Source organism: Haliotis rufescens, unplaced genomic scaffold (genome assembly GCF_023055435.1).
Source record: "Haliotis rufescens isolate VD_foot unplaced genomic scaffold, xgHalRufe1.0.p SCAF_41, whole genome shotgun sequence".
Classification (NCBI taxonomy): Eukaryota; Metazoa; Mollusca; class Gastropoda; order Lepetellida; family Haliotidae; genus Haliotis; species Haliotis rufescens.
Genome location: NW_025964124.1, coordinates 1,274,953 through 1,296,303, shown reverse-complemented (window position 1 = coordinate 1,296,303; position 21,351 = coordinate 1,274,953). Strand labels below are relative to the sequence as shown.

General features: G+C 41.4%; 2 protein-coding genes across 2 annotated transcripts; one reads left to right on the top strand and one right to left on the bottom strand.

Moving 5' to 3' along the window:
- Window positions 1–745: 745 nt before the first annotated feature.
- On the top strand, window positions 746–3,765 carry LOC125372501 (antho-RFamide neuropeptides-like). Its single transcript, XM_048382742.1, has 2 exons — window positions 746–925; window positions 3,076–3,765. Exons 1-2 carry the CDS (start codon window positions 746–748, stop codon window positions 3,763–3,765), a joined length of 870 nt encoding a protein of 289 aa, XP_048238699.1.
- On the bottom strand, window positions 2,566–21,074 carry LOC124127366 (probable glycosyltransferase STELLO1). Its single transcript, XM_046490767.2, has 3 exons — window positions 20,917–21,074; window positions 7,544–7,693; window positions 2,566–6,427 (listed from the first exon to the last, which is right to left on the bottom strand). The coding sequence occupies exons 1-3, from the start codon at window positions 21,054–21,056 to the stop codon at window positions 4,474–4,476; spliced, it is 2,244 nt and encodes a 747-aa protein (XP_046346723.2). The 5' UTR covers window positions 21,057–21,074; the 3' UTR covers window positions 2,566–4,473.
- Between the last annotated feature and the right edge of the window lie 277 nt (window positions 21,075–21,351).

Here is a 21,351-nt window from a genome sequence, read left to right as displayed (position 1 = left end):
TTATCATTATTATTATTTTTATTTTTATTATTATTATTTTTATTATTTATTTTTATTATTATCATTATTTTTATTTTTATTATCATTATCATTATCATTATTATTATTATCATTGTTATTATTATTATTATTATTATTATTATTATTAAATTAAAATAAAAAATGCAACAAAGAGGGTTTGGGTGATCCTGGCTCAGTCAGGCTGGTTAGGCTCATCATCAGCTCAGGGCCCTTGCACTCTCTACACGCAGCCCAGACAGCGAATGGGACTTCTCCCCCGAAGCGCTGCCAAGTCAAAACCACCCAGAACTTTTCGGAGAATGTGAGGACTCTCCAACACTGCACAATTGTAAAAAGGGCTGTATTCCTGGTAGCAAACACGGGTACTCTCTCAATGACAGTCAACAGATACGGGGAGAAGAGAGAGACGGGTACGGGGAGGAGAGAGAGGCGAGTACGGGGAGGAGAGAGAGGCGAGTACGGGGAGATGAGAGGCGAGTACGGGGAGATGAGAGACAGATACGGGGAAATGAGAGACGGATACGGGGATATGACAGACGGGTTCGGGGAGGTGAGAGAGACGGGTACGGGGAGGAGAGAGAGGCGAGTACGGGGAGGAGAGGGAGGCGAGTACGGGGAGATGAGAAACAGGTATCGGGAGGAGAGAGAGACGGGTACGGGGAGGAGAGAGACAGGTACGGGGAGCTGAGAGAGACGGGGAGGAGAGAGAGACGGGTACGGGGAGATGAGAGACAGGTACGGGGAGCTGAGAGAGACGGGTACGGGGAGGAGAGAGAGACGGGTTCGGGGAGGTGAGAGAGACGGGTACGGGGAGGTGAGAGAGACGGGTACGGCGAGGAGAGAGAGGCGAGTACGGGGAGGAGAGGGAGGCGAGTACGGGGAGATGAGAGACAGGTACGGGGAGGTGAGAGAGACGGGTACGGTGAGATGAGAGACAGGTACGGGGAGGTGAGAGAGACGGGTACAGGGAGGAGAGAGAGGCGAATACTGGGAGGAGAGGGAGGCGAGTATGGGGAGATGAGAGACAGGTACGGGGAGGTGAGAGAGACGGGTACGGGGAGGAGAGAGAGGCGAGTACGGGGTAGAGAAAAGCGAGAACGGGGAGGAGAGAGACAGGTACGGGGAGGTGAGAGAGACGGGTACGGGGAGGAGAGAGAGGCAAGTACGGGGAGGAGAGAGAGGCGAGTACGGGGAGGAGAGGGAGGCGAGTACGGGGAGGAGAGAGAGGCGAGTACGGGGAGGAGAGGGAGGCGAGTACGGGGAGGAGAGAGAGGCGAGTACGGGGAGGAGAGAGAGGCGAGTACGGGGAGGAGAGGGAGGCGAGTACGGGGAGGAGAGAGAGGCGAGTACGGGGAGGAGAGAGAGGCGAGTACGGGGAGGAGAGAGAGGCGAGTACGGGGAGGAGAGGGAGGCGAGTACGGGGAGGAGAGAGAGGCGAGTACGGGGAGGAGAGAGAGGCGAGTACGGGGAGGAGAGGGAGGCGAGTACGGGGAGGAGAGAGAGGCGAGTACGGGGAGGAGAGAGAGGCGAGTACGGGGAGGAGAGAGAGGCGAGTACGGGGAGGAGAGGGGGGCGAGTACGGGGAGGAGAGAGACGATTACAGGGAGAAGACAGATGCTAGTACTTGAAGGAGAGAGGGACGGGTACGGGGAGGAGAGAGAGGCGAGTACGGGGAGGAAAGGGAGGCTAGTACGGGGAGGAGAGAGAGGCGAGTACGGGGAGGAGAGGGAGGCTAGTACGGTGAGGAGAGGAGGCTAGTACGGGGAGGAGAGGGAGGCGAGTACGGGGAGGAGAGAGAGGCTAGTACTTGGAGGAGAGAAAAGCGAGAACGGGGAGGAGAGAGAGGCTATTACGGTGAGGAGAGAAAAACGAGAACCGGGAGGAGAGAGACGATTAACGGGAGAAGACAGATGCTAGTACTTGGAGAAGTGAGGGACTGGTATGGGTAGGAGAGAGTGGCGAGTACGGGGAGGAGAGAGAAGCGAGAACGGGGAGAAAAGAGACGATTACAGGGAGAAGACAGAGGCTAGTACTTGGAGGAGAGAGGGACGGGTACGGGGAGGGGAGAGAGGCGAGTACGGGGAGGAGAGAGAAGCGATAACGGGGAGGAGAGAGAAGCGATAACGGGGAGGAGAGAGACAATTACAGGGGGAAGACTGAGGCTAGTACTTGGAGAAGAGAGAGGCGAGTATGTGAAGGGGAGAGAGGCGATTACGGGAAGAAGAGAGAGGCCGGTACGGGGAGGAAAGAGAGGCGAGTATGTGAAGGAGAGAGAAGCGAGTACAGGAAGAAGAGAGAGACCGGTACGGGGAGGAAAGAGAGGCTAGTATGTAAAGGAGAGAGAAGCGAGTACAGGAAGAAGAGAGAGACCGGTACGGTGAGGAAAGAGAGGCGAGTATGTGAAGGAGAGAGAAGCGAGTACAGGAAGAAGAGAGAGACCCGTACGGTGAGGAAAGAGAGGCGAGTATGTGAAGGAGAGAGAGTACATGTGTTGGCCGATAGTTGTAGCCGATATAATAAATAATCACAAACAGCTGTGGGGGGTGAGGCTGATGACGTTTATTATGAATTGTATGTACGCATATACGTACGTCAGCTTGAAACAATTAAATAGCAACATAGGGAATTATAACACAAAATCTAATAAATATACACAATCTGTAACATTTATGCTTTGAATTTCTTGAAGATAGATATCACTTTCATTAAATAAATAGCACTAACTTTACATCATCTAGTACTGCACGTATTTGTACAATACATCACGCGTATCCGTACAATATATCAATACATCAATACATCAATACACAGATACAAAATATATTACTATGACAATACAGTAAGTATTACAAATCATGGAAGATAGAATATTTATATACTATCTGAGAAGACATTACATACCAGATAGGTAACAATGTGCACACGGGGAACGTTGCCGAGATACATCAATCGCTCATATCAAACATACAGACATACATTTACTGTCCATTACTGTACCGAGGGGCCTAACATTTATATATATTTAGGTTTTCATTTTGATACTATCTTATACAGATAAGCATAACACACCGAGATAGGCGAGTACAGGGAGAAGAGAGAGGTGAGTACGGGGAGGAGAGATATTCGAGTACTGGGAGAAGGGGTAGGCGAGTACGTGGAGGAGAGAAGGGCGAGTACGGGGAGGAGAGAGAAGGGCGAGTACTGGGAGAAGATAAAGGCGAGTACAGGGAGGAGAGAGAGGTGAGTACGGGGAGGAGAGAGATTCGAGTACTGGGAGAAGGGATAGGCGAGTACGTGGAGGAGAGAAGGGCGAGTACGGGGAGGAAGGGTTGGCGAGTACGTGGAGAAGAGAAGGGCGAGTACGGGGAGGAGAGAGATTCGAGTACTGGGAGAAGGGGTAGGCGAGTACGTGGAGAAGAGAAGGGCGAGTACGGGGAGGAGAGAGATTCGAGTACTGGGAGAAGGGGTAGGCGAGTACGTGGAGGAGAGAAGGGCGAGTACGGGGAGGAGAGAGATTCGAGTACTGGGAGAAGGGGTAGGCGAGTACGTGGAGAAGAGAAGGGCGAGTACGGGGAGGAGAGAGATTCGAGTACTGGGAGAAGGGGTAGGCGAGTACGTGGAGAAGAGAAGGGCGAGTACGGGGAGGAGAGAGATTCGAGTACTGGGAGAAGGGGTAGGCGAGTACGTGGAGGAGAGAAGGGCGAGTACGGGGAGGAGAGAGATTCGAGTACTGGGAGAAGATAAAGGCGAGTACGGGGAGGAGAGAAGAGCGAGTGCGGGGAGGAGAGAGATTCGAGTACTGGGAGAAGGGGTAGGCGAGTATGTGGAGAGAGAAGGGTGAGTACGGGGAGGAGAGAGATTCGAGTACTGGGAGGAGGGGTAGGCGAGTATGTGGAGAGAGAAGGGCGAGTGCGGGGAGGAGAGAGATTCGAGTACTGGGAGGAGGGGTAGGCGAGTATGTGGAGAGAGAAGGTCGAGTACGGGGAGGAGAGAGATTCGAGTACTGGGAGAAGGGGTAGGCGAGTATGTGGAGGAGAGAAGAGCGAGTACGTGGAAGAGAGAGGCGTGTATGGGAAGGAGCGAAGCCTAATACGGTGAGGAGAGAGTGGCGAGTATGTGAATGAGAGAAGGGCGAGTACTGGGAGATGAGAGAGGCGATTACTGTGACAGATAGAAAGAGAACACGAAGCATAAAGTACATTTTAATTTGAAACCTATGATTGTGGGTTCGAATCTCGGTTCGCCTCGATTATGTTTCTAGGTTTGTCAGCACCATACCCGTGCTCGTGGGTTTCCCCGAAGTGGTAAACGTCTGAGACCTGCATCACTTCGGGCTTTCCTCCCACATTAAGCTGACACGCCGCGATATAACTGGAATATTGTTAAAAGTGGCGTTAAACCCAACTCACTCACTCACTCACTCTTATGTTTTCAGCATGGGTGTTTGGATGGCTAATTTTTCAAAGTTAGGGGAAAGAAAATTTTACAGAAAAATGTCCGTCCTTCAGGTACAGATATTGATCGTGATATTTTGACAGTGTGCACAAAGAGGTGATTCTCATTAAAATACTTCCGTATTTCCCTGATCGGTTCATAAAGGAAGTAGGTTCCCTTCATCATGTAAAGATTCTCCGACTTTTCTATTCCACGGGGAACTGTTGGAAATATCAGCTCAATATATAAGTCAAACCTGGAGAAGTGTTCCATGTAGTAGAGATAGTCAGCTTTGTATTTTTCAGGAACATAGCAAATGTCCGAGGAACCAATAAAAAATCCATCTCTCTTCCATGAATTGTTGAAAAGCATGTCCGTGAAACTGTTATATCTGTCAATATCTACAAGTTTCAAAGCTTTAAGAGCAGCCTGGTACGCTGGCGACCCTACTTTGGGATGGTCTACCCGATGTCCACGTTCCCTCCTCGACTGTCGTACAACTCTTGCGTGATAAACCCAGAGTTTGTTCAATGGTAACGTGTGAATGTTCCACACATTAAGCAAGACGTCATCGCCCATGTACAAATAACCATCAACACGGAACTGCATTTTCATGGCTTCTATCAAACAGTGCTGACCAAGCCAACCATTAGCGTGGTCGACCTCCATGAAGGTCACGGGCTTGGAGAGGAGCTTAGCGTGAGTGTCAAATTGGTCTTTGTTGGCTCCACAATAGATAATGTGAGGGAAGTGCATGCTGTACATTGTCTCCAGAAACTGGAGGTTCTCATAGTGGGGAAAGTTGAACACTATAATTAACAAAATATTTGGATATGTAATGATATCTGTCAGTTTAGATGTAATAAACGATTCATTGCTACAATAGGAAGCTATTTGAGCAGCATGCGACACCGCCGCAGGTGACTGCGTAGCTTGGGAATAAATCTGGGGTGGGGGTTGTCCAGCTGCCCAGAATGACACATTGACCCGTTGATCCGTCGTGCGAGTTTGTGTTAGCAATTTCTCCTCTGTTACATATTGCGCAGCGTCCTTCAGAGAACCAAACGGAATTCTTTTTGGTTCCTGGTAGCCAAGTGCCACTAGGTCCTTGATCCAAAGGGAAGTCAGACTTGCATCCTTTCCCCCCCAGAAGTTCTCATGTACCATATCAGTCGATAATTTAGTCATACAACCAAACAATGTTCTACCTTCCTCACATCTCCATTTGGTGAGGAAATCAACAAGGCGGTCTGTCTGGAAATAGAGATCCTTCTCCTCCTTGGCATCACTGAGATAGGAATGAGAGTTCCTCTTCTGGACAGCATTAGGCGGGAAGAACCCCACATTACCTCCCATCTCCCACAAGAGTCTCTGAGCCCAGTAGCCCCTCCAGATATCACACACTCGGAATGTCGTGGTTGTTGGAATTAGGAGTGCCCACAATGCATCATACAGGAAAAGGGTATTCTGGGAATTAAAGGGAGCGAACACGCCAGCTGGAACAATTGATGGTGGAGCTCTTCCATCAAAGGTCACATTCAGCTGAGAACGGGTTTGTTTCCGGGTCAGCCTGAAAATGGCATCCATATCTGGATCTCCGTTGACCAAACCCTGCTGAATGGATGGCGTTTTCCAGTGATTTAGTTCATAATCTGTTGTTGGTCTTTCTCCTACAGAACCAAGCGGATAGCCTCTTGGCCACAATGTCGGCTGTCCAAAATGGCGGTAAGGATTAAAGAGTTTTTCCCCTCTGAACATGATGCCCCACATCGTTGGATCGAGTTTGAAAGTTTTCAGCAGATCCAGAGGACGATTGTCATCATCAGTTTCATAAATTACCTTTGCGCCATGGGCTATTGCAAACAGATACCCCATCGTCTTTCTGGCATAACTCTCCTCGGGCAGAAGTGACTCCGTGGCAAAACCCAGCCCACGCTGATCTTCTAAACTTAAAAACACACAGTTTGGGTTCCTGAAACAGTAAAATGTGTTATCTTATAATTTTACTCCGAAAATAACATAAAAATACATTCATTGTTTCACTGTTATCTCCAGCCGTCTAAGGCGCAGTGATTCGCTGTGCAGAGTTGCATCCCTTGGGCACGCCAGAAACCTAAGACTGTGGGTTCGAATCCCGGCTCGCCCCGATTATGTTTTTAGGTTTGTCAGCACCATACTCGTGCTCGTGGGTTTCACCAAAGTGGTAAACGTCTAAGACCTGCATCACTTCGGGCTTTCCTCCAACAATAATCTTCCACGCCGTGCTATAACTGGAATGTTGTTAAAAGTGGCGCTGAACCAAACTCATTCACTCACTCACTCCAAAGAAAACGTTAATCGTTTATTGATCATGAGTGTTGCAATGAATATATAGTGTACTTGTGATGCTATACACTTGGCAAAAGTCGGGCACCCCCTCCAAATATTTCAGTGAGTAATGAAGCAAGTGCTGGGATGACATTGATGACAACTGAACTCGGATAAGGTGAGGTGAGGTGAGGTGAGGTGAGGTGAGGTGAGATGAGGTGAGGTGAGGTGAGGTGAGGTGAGGTGAGGTGAGGTGAGGTGAGGTGAGGTGAGGTGGCGTCATCATTTAAGTGTGTTTGTTTTTTGTTGTTTAACGCCGCACTCAACAATATTCCAGCTACACGACGGAGGTTTGTAAATAATCGAGTCTGGACCAGACAATCCAGTGATTGACATCATGAGCATCGATCCAAGCAATTAGGATACGATGACATGCATCAACCAAGTCAGCGAGCCTGACCATCCGATCCCGTCAGTCAACTCTTAAGACAAGCATAATCGCTTTTTACGGCAAGCATGGGTTGCTGAAGACCTGTTCTACCCCGGATCTTCACGGGTCTTATCATTCATGTACTGATATTTTGTGGCAAGTAGTTGGTTGTCGAAACGGGGACATAATTAGTTTCAACTCGTTGATGGGGAATACATGCGTGTCATGTTGTTCAAACGTCAACGGTGACGTCCTCCCAGTGGATGTCATAATCAGCACTACTATTACATGTAAGTCAATAGCGACGTTTTCCTAGGTGTACATCACTGACATACAGACAGACTCTGTTACCTCCAGTCTGCCGGCGTCTTGGTGTCTCCGACGACAACAACCCTCCACCCGGGGATGCTCGCCAGGAACTCCATGTCCGGAGTAGGGTAGGAGATGGTTGTTACCACTATCCATCGATCTGACTGAACTGTGCGGAACTTGTCTATGAGCCTTAAAATAGATTACCGGTACATATAATATATATAAAACATAATATGATGGTAAATTATTCAAAAACATATACGAACGCACTGGTTATGCTCCCAAATACTTAACCACAAAAGAAAGATGTTCAGGACTGTGTCAGTTGTTTGTGTCAGTATCGGAATGTGACAACAGCATCTATCTTCAGACCACCATCGGACGGTAGTGAGGGAAAAGAGGTTAGTGGCAAAAGCGGCAGCCGAATGTCGTCGCGTCTAACACGACCTGCACAAACTGACCTGAATAGGTTTTACAAGATGGTAACGGGTCAATCAGATAGCTACATTCTTAACCAATAATCATACTGTATCAAGCATCAGATTCATGACAGCACATCCCATTTGCCACCTATAACGTTACCATAAACGGTTTATGGCGTCTACTACAGGGCCATTAGTGCGTGAGTGAGTATGGTTTTACGCCACTTTTAGCAAAATTCCAGCAATATCATGTCGGGGGACACGGGAAATGGTTTCACATAATCGCAGACGTCATCAGCCCCTACATACCCAGTAGACACAATTTATGAATCTAAGACCAGTCAAGAATGGTACAGTATCACCCATTGCACATATCGCCAGCCATCTCTGACACATAAAAAATGGTTCAGTAGCATCAATTGCACATATCACCAGCCATCTCAGACCCATACAAAATGGTTCAGTAGCATCAATTGCACATATCACCAGCCATCTCAGACCCATACAAAATGGTTCAGTAGCATCAATTGCACGGATTGACAGCCATCTCAGACCCATACAAACACAAGACCAAATAGCGTCCATTCCAATTTGGAATGAACGTTGGAATGCTTTGGAAAGATCGCTCATTCCAAACTTTCCAAAGCTTGGAAGGTCGATCTTTCAAAAAAATCCAAAATTGGAATGGCAACATTTCCAAACATATTTCCAACGTTGGAAATGTTTGGAATGACTTGGAATGGTTTGGAATTGTTTGGAATTGTTTGGAAATATGGTTAGAAGGAACAAGTTAAAATATGTTTTATCAGTAATTTGAACAATAAAAAGACTATGAATTAGGGGCTTTAGGGGTTGCTTATATAGTAATTTTGAAATTTTGAGATTTGGAAAGAATGCCAAGAGTGGGTGGGGGACGAACTAAGGGAGCTGTGTGTGTTGGGTGGTTGTTAGATAAGGTAGTTTTGGTTTTATTATTTTATTTGGGGTTTAAATGCGACTAATTAGTCCTGTTTTAATTAGGTATAAACCTAAGGCTTAGATTTTTTCTAATTTATTTTATGGATTTAGGATTGATTCTAGTGTAAGTCCGGTTTTAAGATTTTGGGTGGTCTGTAGTGTTGTTCGGTGTGTTTGGTAGTGTGTGCAGTGAATGAGTACGTGTTCTGGTGTTTCTTGTTGTTTGCAATGTGGGCAGTTTCCTGTTGTGTGTAGATTAGCTATTTTACGGTGATTATTTAGTTTGGTGCGGCCTGTTTGTACTCTATTTGTTTACCTGCCCTAGTTAAGTTGTTTGAGCTATTGAGTATTTGATTTATTAGTTTGGGGTGGTTTTTATTGTTTTTATTTTTGAGGGCTTGTAGTCCACTGAGGGAGTCGGTTAGGATGAGGATTTTTGTTGTTTCTTTAGATTGCTGATTGTGTAGTGCTGAGACAACTACTGACTGATCATGATATAGAAGATTTAACGTGTGCTTTCCGACTGCAGCGTATTTCGCACGCGGGCCTGGCCGGACCATTTAGTGTATTCCGAAAAGGGTGAAAGTGGTGTGTGCAACCCAAGAGGGAGCTTTCAGGGGTTGCATATATTGATTTTTTTGAGATTTTTAAATTTGGAATAAATGCCGAGGTGGGTGGAGGAGGGAACTAAGGGAGCCGGGTGAGGTGGGTGTTTGTATGTTTATTGGATTTTGGATTGGTAGATTAATTAGTTTTTAGATGCGCTTAATTATGTCTGTTTTGATTAGGAATACGCCTAGGGCCTTGAAGTTTTCTAGTTTATTTTGAGGGTTTAGTATTTCATCTAGAGTAGGAACCCTTATTTAGATTGAGGGTGGTTTGTAGTGTGGTTCTGTGTGTTTGGTAGTGGGTGCAGTGGATGAGTGCGTGTTCTGTGGTTTCGGGTTGTTTGCAGTGGGGGCAGTTGCCTGTGGTGTGTCTTTTAAGTTTTAGGTGGTTATTTAGGTTCGTGTGTCCTGTTTAGAGTTTTGTAATTAATCTGTCAATTTTTTTAGAGGGGTGTAGGATTTTAGGTTTGGCTAGTGGTTTTCTGAGCACTTTTTTGATTTGGCTATTTGAGTTTTGATATTGATTATGCCATTTTTTGTTTATTTTTTGTTTGTTTACACGTTTAATTTCTGATTTTGAGATGGGTAGGTTTAGGCTTATTTCTGGTATTTTAAGAGATAATTTATCTGCTTTATCGGCGCTTTCGTTGCCGTAAATTCCTACGTGGGCGGGGATCTACAAGAAGGTTATTTGTTTGCCTGCTTTTGTTAGGTCGTTGGAGCTTTTAAGTATTTGGTTTATTAATTTAGGTCGTTTTTTGGTATTTTTGTTTTGGAGGGCTTGTAGTCCACTAAGGGAGTCGGTGAGAATTAGGATTTTATTGTTGTTTTTAGATTGTTGGTTATGCAGGGCTGAGGCCATGCCCATAAGTTCGGCCGTGAATATAGATTGGTTGTTAGGGAGTCGGTAAGATTGTGTGGATATAACTGGTTGTGTGGTATGGACTCCGAAGCCTGTGTGGTTGGAGATCGGGTCTGAAGATCCGTCAGTGTATATGTGGCCAATTTCCGTGTATGTATGCAACACGAGGCGAAATTCCAATATATACAAAATATACAATTTTGTATATATGATATATCCAAAAATATACAATTTTGTATATTTGGTATTTCCAAAAATATACAATTTTGTATATATGGATTGATTTTACCTCTGCTTCATTCAGTTTCTTTACATTGCAGACATTAATGCTCACAATATGTGGTTGCTATTGAATATATTACTAAGAATACCGGACAGTATTATTGTATGTGACAAGTGTATACTATTGGCATTATAACAACTCTATTTGGAGTGTTATGAAATAATTTGTATTTATTTATGTTGACAGCATTTTACGCAATAAAGAAATAGAACACTTGAGCAGACAGTTACATCAATAATATATATAATAAGTGCGCCATCTGTTTACAAATAAGAAGATCTATACATACAAGTCGTTCAGAGTAGTTTCAAACAATGACGGTAAAATTAATATATCATGAATATCGGCAAATATGAATATATACAATTTAATATATATGTTTCTGTTGTCATGGTATGGTGATTCTAAATCTAAAATGTTGCTTGATATTGTTTTGACAAACAGTTGTATGCACTGTCCAATGTGATACTCCTACGTAAGTATATAAAAAAGGATGTTCGTTTAGTCAGTTGACATATTAGTGGGATTAGTGTGACAGGATAACTAAGTTTGTCACCTGGTATAATGCACTTCCTCGATTAGCATAATTAGAACAGAGTTTGTAAATAGTTATATGCGGACTCCAGTTAGCTAAGGCAGCCAGCATCAGTGGAGGGTGTGAGCAGCTCGAGAAGAGGCGAGCAACTCAATGTGATTTATGAATTTGTGGAATTTTAATAAATAAACGAACGCCTGTCACAAAAATGTAGTTGAACATAGAACACACAGAATCGCAGATTTTTCTATCGTACATTTGAGGGTGAACGTGAACGAAGCCGTGTAGGGTGCCTTACATCGATTTTACTTCAGAACACAGAGTGAGCTCAGGTAAGTTTATTATCGCATTCATTCGTGCAATAGATGTGGCAATCATGCGCTGACATGTAAGTAGATACAACGCGGGCGGATTGATGCATTCGTACTTGGTATGAATAAATGAATTACACTTCGTTCTTAACTGTGTGCGAAATACGCATAATGTCGGAAAGAGGAAGTTAAATTCCCAATTACTGACTTCGTTCTTAAATAAATCACAACCATTTATAGTTGTATCACTGTGTAGATTCTTTTATATTTTAACGATGTAAATCACGCCACTTTTAATGTAAAATATGTCACTAAACCAGTTCATGTACTCAACCATTTCCACTATTATTTTCACAAAAGATCAAAGATTAAAAACAGTTATCAAGATATATTGTACAAATCTTTAGAAATACATAATCTTTAAAGGGAAACTGCCATCTTGATCTACTATTCTGTATTGTATGACATTATATATATGCTCATGTACCGCCGCTGGTGGTTTAAATTATAACAAATAAACATAATTTGGTTTGAACCCAACCATGCGTGTGCTGAATTACACAGCGCCAAGCGTTCTGAGCGCCAACGAAGTTTTTCAAAGTAGAAATTAAGCAAAACGAATATTTATCAAATTTCTTATTGCTAGAACATATGCATGAACAACAAGTACTATAATCGGAAATATATTACATGTTATATAGGCACCCGGATGCTCAAAATCACAATACAATGCAAATATCCAATATTTGTGTTCCAGCGAGTGAATACCAAATTGGTGGTTTTAGCTATGTTTGGGTCGGTTTGTTTATTTATTTGGTTAGCTAGCGTTGTGTCTATTTTGGGTATTTTGAGTTTAGGGGTGAAGATAGTTGATTTTTTGCAGTTTTGTTTACGATTTTGAGTTTGGTGTTCATTGAGGTAGTTAGTTATTCTTTGGGATATTGGGGTGAGTAAGGGGTGTTTGCGAGCTAGAGTTTGGTTTCTTGGGCTTATGTTTTGGTTAATTATGAGACAACTAATAGGTCTCAAGATTAAGTATTCGGTATGAATCAGAATCAGTTTATTCTCAGAAACCACAAAAGGTGGTACAAGAGCATATTACAATAAATAATTATGCATATGTACAAAAAGCAGACAAGATGGCAATTAATAACAACATGTGATTACCTAGCATTTTTAATACTAATGGACATTTTTACAATGAATCTCGATAATTTTTTTAGATCCTGTGTGTTTGTTGTTGATAAGAGTTTTACAAATTTTATAATATTTGGCCATTCAGTATAATATGGTGAGAGAAATGTTCGCCTCTCTCTTTTAAAATAATTACATCTGAATAAGTAGTGAAATTCATCAGCAATAGATGGGGAATTACATAATTTACAAGTTCTATTTTCCTTGGGAATATTTTTCCATCGACCAGTCTCATTAGGTAAATTATGATTACAGGTTCGAAATCGTAGTATTGGAATTGCTATTCGTTTTGGCAATAGAAGATATTTATCGAGAACCGGAGTGTCCTTTAAATGTTTATAGTATAAGCCTTTAGAACTAGAATTAACGTCACTTCTCCATTTCTGAAAAAAGTGATCTTTAAGTATTTGCTCTACTTCTGACACTAGCCACTTTGTTGTGCAGATTGACGGATTGTTAAATACATAAGATAATCCAATACTGTCTAATATATTCACAACACATCTAACCCAGGGATTTGTTGATGCAACAGTCTTGTTCCCGTTAATTGACAGATATTGATATAACAGCTGTGAAAGTTTATACACTCCAGTTTGGTATGTTAATTTGTGCCAGAAAGATATCATTCGTTTAGAAATTATTATTCTTAATGGTAGCCTACCTAATTCGCCATATATCATATAACGAGGAGTTGAATTTCTTAATCCTGTGATAAGTCTGAGGAATTTGAGGTGTATTCTTTCTATAATTTCTAAATTTTCAAAGCCCCAGATTTCTGAACCATAAGTTAATATTGGTAATACCATCGTATCAAAAGCTGATAATACACAGTCCAAAGGTAAATTTAAATTTCTTGATTTTTTTATCAGGCAAAACATTGCTTTCAAAGCATTATCACTGAGGGACTTAAGACTTGATACTAGTTTTCTATTCCTGTGAAGTACAATTCCTAAATACGTATAAGTGTCGACAATATCTAGAGTTTTATCAGAATAGTGGAATTTATGTTTCGAATTTTTCGATGGGCCACCACCGAAAATCACAATTTTTGTTTTATTTATATTTACATGTAATTTCCACTCTTCACAATATTCATTAAAAGTGTCCAAGGCTTTCTGTAAACCTTCTGGTGATTCATCAAATAATACAGCATCATCTGCATACAATAGAATTATGAATTGGATCCATACAATTAAGTCTTTATCTTGATCATAGTTGAGATTAACTCCTCCACACCCAGATGAAAGCAAAAAGATTTCCACGTCATTTATGAAAATTGAGAATAATAGAGGGGATAGGTTTTCTCCCTGTCTGACACCTATATTACAAGGAAAGTAACCTGACATTTTATCATCACACTGTATCAACGATTTAATATTTTTATACATATTTTGAACTAACGTAAGAAATCGACCTTTGATGCCAATAGTCTGCATTTTCCTCCACAATCCCACTCGCCAAACAGTGTCAAAAGCTTTAGTAAAGTCTATGAAAGCGCAGTATAATTTTTGTTTATTATTTTTTAAAATTTGCATAAGCGTATAAATTACAAATATATTGTCAGCAGTTGAGAAAGATTTCCTGAATCCTGCTTGGGCAGGTGTTAGAATATTATTTTTATCTAAGAATTTAGTTAAACGGTTGTTTAAAATTCTGGTGAATAGTTTTCCAAAGCAACTAAGGATAGTGATTGGCCTATACGAGTTAGGGTCAAGTGGGTCACCCTTTTTCTTGTAAATCGGTTTAATTATACCCACTAACCAAGGTTCTGGAAGTATACCCTTTTCAAATATCAGGTTAAATAGTTCAACTAACAAAGGGGTTAATAAATCAATACTATCAATAAAATAATCATTTTCTATAAAATCAATACCGGATGGATACCGGTATGGATGGCAGCTGCCATTTAATTACAAAACAGACAGTCGTCTAGACGGCTCACATGTAAGTGTGCCGACATTTGCCGAGGATCATAAAATGGACAATCTTTGGTAACATCTAATTTATTGTTGTCTCACGCCAGAGCTGTGAATAATTCTGTTCATTGAACAATTGGAATTCAGGAAGTTATCAATAATTGTTTTACTTAACATAAGATAAGATATGTTGTTTACAACATAATATTATGATGTCAGTACGTACTACAGTCAAAACCATATATTTTAAAATCAATTTAATGACAGACTATGATTTCTAAGTCCCGATTATCAAATCAATGAGGTATCAGTTTCACCACATGTGCACAGACCGCCTATACTTATATATATATTTTTCATAACTATTCCCCAGTTAAAGTCCTATCCTCTTATCACAAAATCTGTGAGAGTGATCATCATTAACGAAACTCATTCTCGTCAAAGAATACAGAACAAATGAAGAATCATACATTCATTGCCATGCTTCATTCATCACGAAGTAGATTTACATACATTTGTGAATAGCACTTAAACTGTGATAATGAATTTTACCATTGTCCATATTATATTATAAATATTAACCATAATATGGATTTCCGAATATATAAACGACTCCAACGTTGATATTTCAGACAAAAACAAAGTCAGCTGTCTTTTAACGTTCAGGGGAAAAGGGTTTGCTTTCACAATTGAACATTTGTTTTCACCAAAGGACAATCAAATCAAGCCAAAAACAGTAAAAATACACATATATGGTTAGCGACTGCCTTTATACAGCGAGGGGGGAAAATTCGTCTGCTCTAACTGCCTTCACAAAAACATTCCAGCCCTTAATTACCGAGGCAGCTGTGACGTAGTAGCATTACATTCGCTGCGTTTGCAGCATATAAGATGTGTAATCTGCGGAGTGACTCAAGTAATATTACGGCTGAAATCTTACTTGCATGGTTGTTTTAATAGAAAACTTACGGTTTAAAAACACAATTGTTCTTATATAATGTTTTTAGGTTTGGTTAATAAATACAAGAGAAGATTTTTTATACATATAAAACTGTTCGAAAATACAGCTGAACAATAGAAAAAGAAAAATAGGAGTTGTGAATAGTGACAAATTTTAATTACATCACCGTGTCAATAATTATTGATTGATTCCGTCAAACAACTGTCAAACCATTTATTGCCATGTACGAACATGTACACAGGAAGTCGGCGCTGTCTGAGGCTCCAGGTAAATAAACATCGTGGTTTTATGACGGGAGATCAGACGAACCGTGAACCAGGGGCATGCGACGTAATTACACCTAAAGGTGGTAGAACCAGGGTATTGTCTCTTGGACTGGCTAATTGACCGTACGTATAATTGGTAAATATATTCGTTTTGACACCCGTGTTTCATGCGCATCCCGGCTCATAAGCAGAATACAGACAAATGAGGCCCCGTGATCAGCGGAGCGTGAACAACATGGATGCCGCCTTTCGGCCGTGCCGAACAGTCAAGCTGCGATCTCGGAACTGAATCCAATTGCAAGCGGAGACAAGATTACTTCCCTTACCCAAACATGATCGTTGCTCAGAAATGTTCAAATCTATCTTCAGTAAATCATGAAATTAATGCGAGCATGACATTTATGCGAAAAATGCGATCGTCAGTCCCTCTGATTATTTTAATATGTTTCATTTCATCATGATAAAAAGTTAGTCACTTATAAGGTTACCACGTTGAAAATGGAAACGATCGTTAACAATAACAACAAAATGTATTCTCTCATCTCTCAGCCTAACAGTGATATAACTGCAAATTAAACAATCAAGTACGCTAAAGTATTACACATGGTGGGTGGAGGACCAGGGGCACTTTGAGTTTGACAGGTGTCATCAACTGGTCAAGTAACATCACGGTTTGTATATTCACGTTGATTGGCCAGTCTAGACTGGCGCCAACTAATCATGACGGCGTCTTCAGAACAGAACAGAACTTTATTTCTCCCAGGTTTAGGCTTACGTGGATAACGGAAAATTTTGTTTAAGTGATAGCACATTTGTAATTCAATCTAATATACTTTCCTTGATTGATTATATGGCTGCGGTCGTAGATCCGGATGTATCTAAATATGTACAGTATATACACAGGGTTTATTGTTATACTATTAGGAATAATAGATACAATTGAGTATTTATACCCTTGGTCATAAAGTTAGCCACTACTTTCACACTTTGATTTGTATGATTTGGGTTATGATTAAATTGACAAAATAAGAAATCATTCCGTGTATATGTGTATTATATATTGTACCCCAATACGTAATTAAATTGTGTATAAATAAGGACACTAGGTTAATTACTGTAATTGATTATTTGATAAACATATTCACATTTAGTTGTGTGATATGTCACAGAGGTAAAGCTAATTCATAACAACTAATTGTCCCATTTATTTGGTTTCTATCTTTTATATGAAACAAATGCTATAGCATGGGGTGATAAACTTCATTGGCAATAGACGTAGCATATAATTGTCCACATGAACAGTCTACTCTGTTCCAGATATGTTTATTAATTTTGTCAGCATTTAAATCGTTACATTCCTGGCTAGATGATTCATTTGACGAAATCTTGTTCCCCGTTTTGAATTACCGTCAGATAGTTCCAGAACAATTATAAAATTTTCAGCCCTATGTGTTGCGCATAATTTCGAGATAATTCGAAGTTCATATTCTTGTACGAACACTTATCAAAATTCATTTATACCTAGTACTATTATGTACATATGTATATTAGTTCAAATTATAATAATGAGGCCCTCTATATTCTCGAAACGGTCTTTGTTCTACGACAACCGTAAGGCGGTATGGGAAAACAAAATATTTGTTTAATTTTTCAAAGTTCAAAGTCAATGACATATGATTATAGACAAGGAAGATAAGAAATTAAATATAAAGAGTAGCCACTTTAAATGACAGAATTTCTTTTAGTTAAATTTGCTCATGATTTGGTCTTTTCGTGGTACATAGTGCCAAAATACTCTTAATTATTTACTTTCATGTCATTACTAATAGGATTATATCACATAAGGTCAAAAGTTGTACAACTTTTAACAGATATGATTATGACATGATGTATCCAAACATTTCCAAACATTTCCAAACAAATCCAAACAAATCCAAGCTAGGAAATATGACCTTTTCAAATATTGGAATGGCCATATTTCCCATTGGAATGGTGGTATTTCCAAGTTTTGGATTTTTTGGAATGGATGATATTTTGTCCAGTGAAAATGGCACATGTAGCATCAATTACACATGTCGCCAACCATCTCACACCGATACAAAATGGTTCACAAGCATCAATTACACATATCGCCAGCCATCTCAGACCCATACAAAATGGTTCACAAGCATTAATTACACATATCGCAAGCCATCTCAGACACATACAAAACGGTTCAGTAGCATCAATTGCACATATCACCAGCCATCGCAGACCCATACAAAATGGTTCAGTAGCATCAATTGCACATATCACCAGCCATCTCAGACCCATACAAAATGGTTCAGTAGCATCAATTGCACATATCGCCAGCCATCTCTGACACATACACAATGGTACATGTAGCATCAATTGCACATATCGCCAGCCATCTCAGACCCATACAAAATGGTTCAGTAGCATCAATTGCACATATCGCCAGCCATCTCAGACCCATACAAAATGGTTCAGTAGCATCAATTGCACGTATCGGCAGCCATCTCAGACCCGTACACAATGGTACAGTAGCATCAATTGCACATATCGCCAGCCATCTCAGACCCATACAAATCACACAGCAACAGTGGCTATTTCCAAAAATATATATATATATATAGAAGGATTTTGCAACAGAACCACATGTCCGTAAAACATAATTCATCATGACAGTGTCAACACTTGTCTTCTGTAAACGTCTTCTCAGATTGAAACATTTAGTTATTCTTTCGCATGTCGGCATTAGGAGTGAGTGAGTGAGTGAGTTGTGTTTAACTCCGCTTTTAACAGTATTTTAGTTATATCGCGGCGTGTCAGCTTAATGTGGGAGGAAAACCCGAAGTGATGCAGGTCTAAGACGTTTACCACTTCGGTGAAACCCATGAGCACGGGTATGGTGCTGACAAACCTAGAAACCTAGAAAAAGTCCTCAGGTGCGAAACACAGCCTGTCACAGCATTAACTCGCTCCGAAATAATCCAACGTAAGTAAATACGGTAATAACATGCACACATCACAACAACACCATGGTAACTCTCTCAAATAATTCTGACTTTAAAGGAACATATTCTAAATTACACCTTCATAGACACATATATCATGCATGCATATGCAAAGTATTACTTTGAAGAATCACAGCGTCCATAACAGCCGTACAGCAGTTTACCTCTCACAGCGATATAAACTTTCATGCCAAACTGCATGCTTTTTCCCTCATACCATCCACCCGCAGTTACCCACCCCCTGTCCAAACCAAGCCATTCAACCACATAGCGCTAAATAAAAAAAGGGACGTTCTGCCATCTACATTGACTATGCAACCCTTGGGCATGCCAGAAACTTATGATTGTGGGTTCGAATACCAGAACTACATACTACCTGTGCGTTTCATTGTTTTAAGAGTGTAGATCAGTTTACAGTTGTCAAGCAAGGCTAAATAATGAACATCGTACAGAATGTATGCAGTAGGTGGAGGATCAACAGTAACAACAATTGTGTACATGGGGGAGATTAACGTAAGTAGGTTTAACAATGACAACAGAAGGATAAAACTGTAACAACATGATGGACAGAGAACACATGAAGAGGAGCCAATTAAACCGGTATGGATCATTTTACGGTTGTCAAGCAAGGCTAAATAGCGAGCATGGTGCAGAATTGTGTACATGGGAGAGATTAATGTGAGTAGGCTAAACAATGACAACAGAACTTATTTCAGCGGCATTTAGAAGTTGGTGTGATGAAGAAAGACAAGTTCTATGGATGAACAACTTCAAGACCCCAGGTGATCACTTGCTTGAAAAAGGTGTTAGGATCTACACCGATACGTCGCACTAATTGTAATAAAGAAGTTGTTCATCCATAGAACTTGTCTTTCTTAATGACAACAGAAGGATAAAACTGTAACAACATGAAGGACCAATATGACAGGAAGTCAATTAAACAGGATTAAGAATACATACGTGCTGTGATTATTGCCTAATGAGTTCTTAGTAGGCGGATGGGATGTGCCGTGTTCATTATTCAGCCTTGCTTAGCAACAGTATAAGGATCTATACCGACACGCCGCCGTTACAGTTAGCAAGGAGGCTGTTATCTATGGAATACTGTAAGGGACATTCTCGCGATCTCATAGTTATCCATAAAGTGTCTCTACTTTACCAAATGTTAGTAAATTCATTCATCACACGAACCACACGATAATGTGAGGTCTCGCCATGCATTTTAATTGTTCATGGGGGCACGGGTGGCCCAGTCGTCTAAGGCGCTGCAATTCGCTGTGAAGAGTTGCGTCTTATGAAACCTATGATTGTGGGTTCGAATCCCGGACGCCCCGATAATGTTTCTAGGTTTGTCAGCACCATACCCGTGCTCGTGGGTTTCACAGTCTGAGACCTGCATCACTTCGGGCTTTCCTCCCACATTAAGCTGACACGCTGTGATATAACTGGAATTCTGTTGCAAATTGAAGCAAGTGTTATATTCTATTGATTGCAACAGATGGAACTTGAATAGACGTCAAGAAAAACAAACCCATCCAGGACCCAATGTGAAATAGGGCAATGCTACGTCTGCTGGCTAAGGCACAGCGGAAGTCAGCGATGTAGAACGTATGTTGAGCTTAGTTGTCCTCAAGTAAGGGTACACAACAATATCACATGCTCTTGGACTTATAACTCCATAGCGTATCATCAGCAGCTGAAGGGATGGTGTAAATCCTGCTGGGGAGCCCTCGGTCGTTTCGTCCCCTCGGTCCCTAGTGAGGTGGCCTAACTTTGGTTGCTGGTGATCTATAGCCCAATCTTATATTGTATTGTTGATTGAAAACGTATTTTTGTAAATGTTCTCAACTAGTTTTATAATCGATACTGTGATACTCTAGTTATTCTACTGTCCTTCTCTGACGGGTTTCTATTCCAATATCAATATATTTATTATGTCCAAGTCCTCGATCTGGGGTCAACAATCTACCTATCAAATGCCTACGTACTCAAGAGTGACATTTCCACGTGTGTAAATGTCGGAGATATGTGCAGCTTTATATTTCAACTCGGAGGTAATAGTAAGTATTGACGGACTTACCTGGGGTTTCGGCTCCCGTTAACGATGCTGAACTTGTTCCTTTGCGATCCTGCAGACCAGGCAATGTAAAGAAATAACAGACACGCACCAGCGATGCACAGCATCCTGAATCCTGGACCATGCTGAGGCACATCGCGCATGTTGATTGTTGATCCACTTATCCACCAAGGACCTTTTTCAAACTAAACAGATCAGACGGTTATCACTTACGGTTAAAAGGACATTTGCGGAGGGACGCCCGCACTCGGAGTAGGCGGAGCTGATACAAGTGATCTGACACGCGACTTTACAGCCTCAATTGATTTTTTGTATATGTTAACACATCTGCAAACTGTTACTGTTGAATCAGCAACATCAAGTATGAACATAGAGAAAATGTTGATTTCCAATTCATTCCAAGGTAGGGCGGTCGGGTAGCCTAGTGGTTAAAGCGTT

Excerpts from the sequence above, each read along its gene's own strand:
- LOC125372501 (XM_048382742.1), top strand. The coding sequence starts at position 746 with ATGAGAGACAGGTACGGGGAGCTGAGAGAGACGGGTACGGGGAGGAGA. Across the intron at positions 926-3,075 it reads TGAGAGACAGGTACGGGGAG|ATAAGCATAACACACCGAGA; the intron begins GTGAGAGAGACG and ends TATCTTATACAG.
- LOC124127366 (XM_046490767.2), bottom strand. The coding sequence starts at position 21,056 with ATGCGCGATGTGCCTCAGCATGGTCCAGGATTCAGGATGCTGTGCATC. Across the intron at positions 7,694-20,916 it reads AACGGGAGCCGAAACCCCAG|GCTCATAGACAAGTTCCGCA; the intron begins GTAAGTCCGTCA and ends ATCTATTTTAAG. Across the intron at positions 6,428-7,543 it reads AAGACGCCGGCAGACTGGAG|GAACCCAAACTGTGTGTTTT; the intron begins GTAACAGAGTCT and ends TTACTGTTTCAG.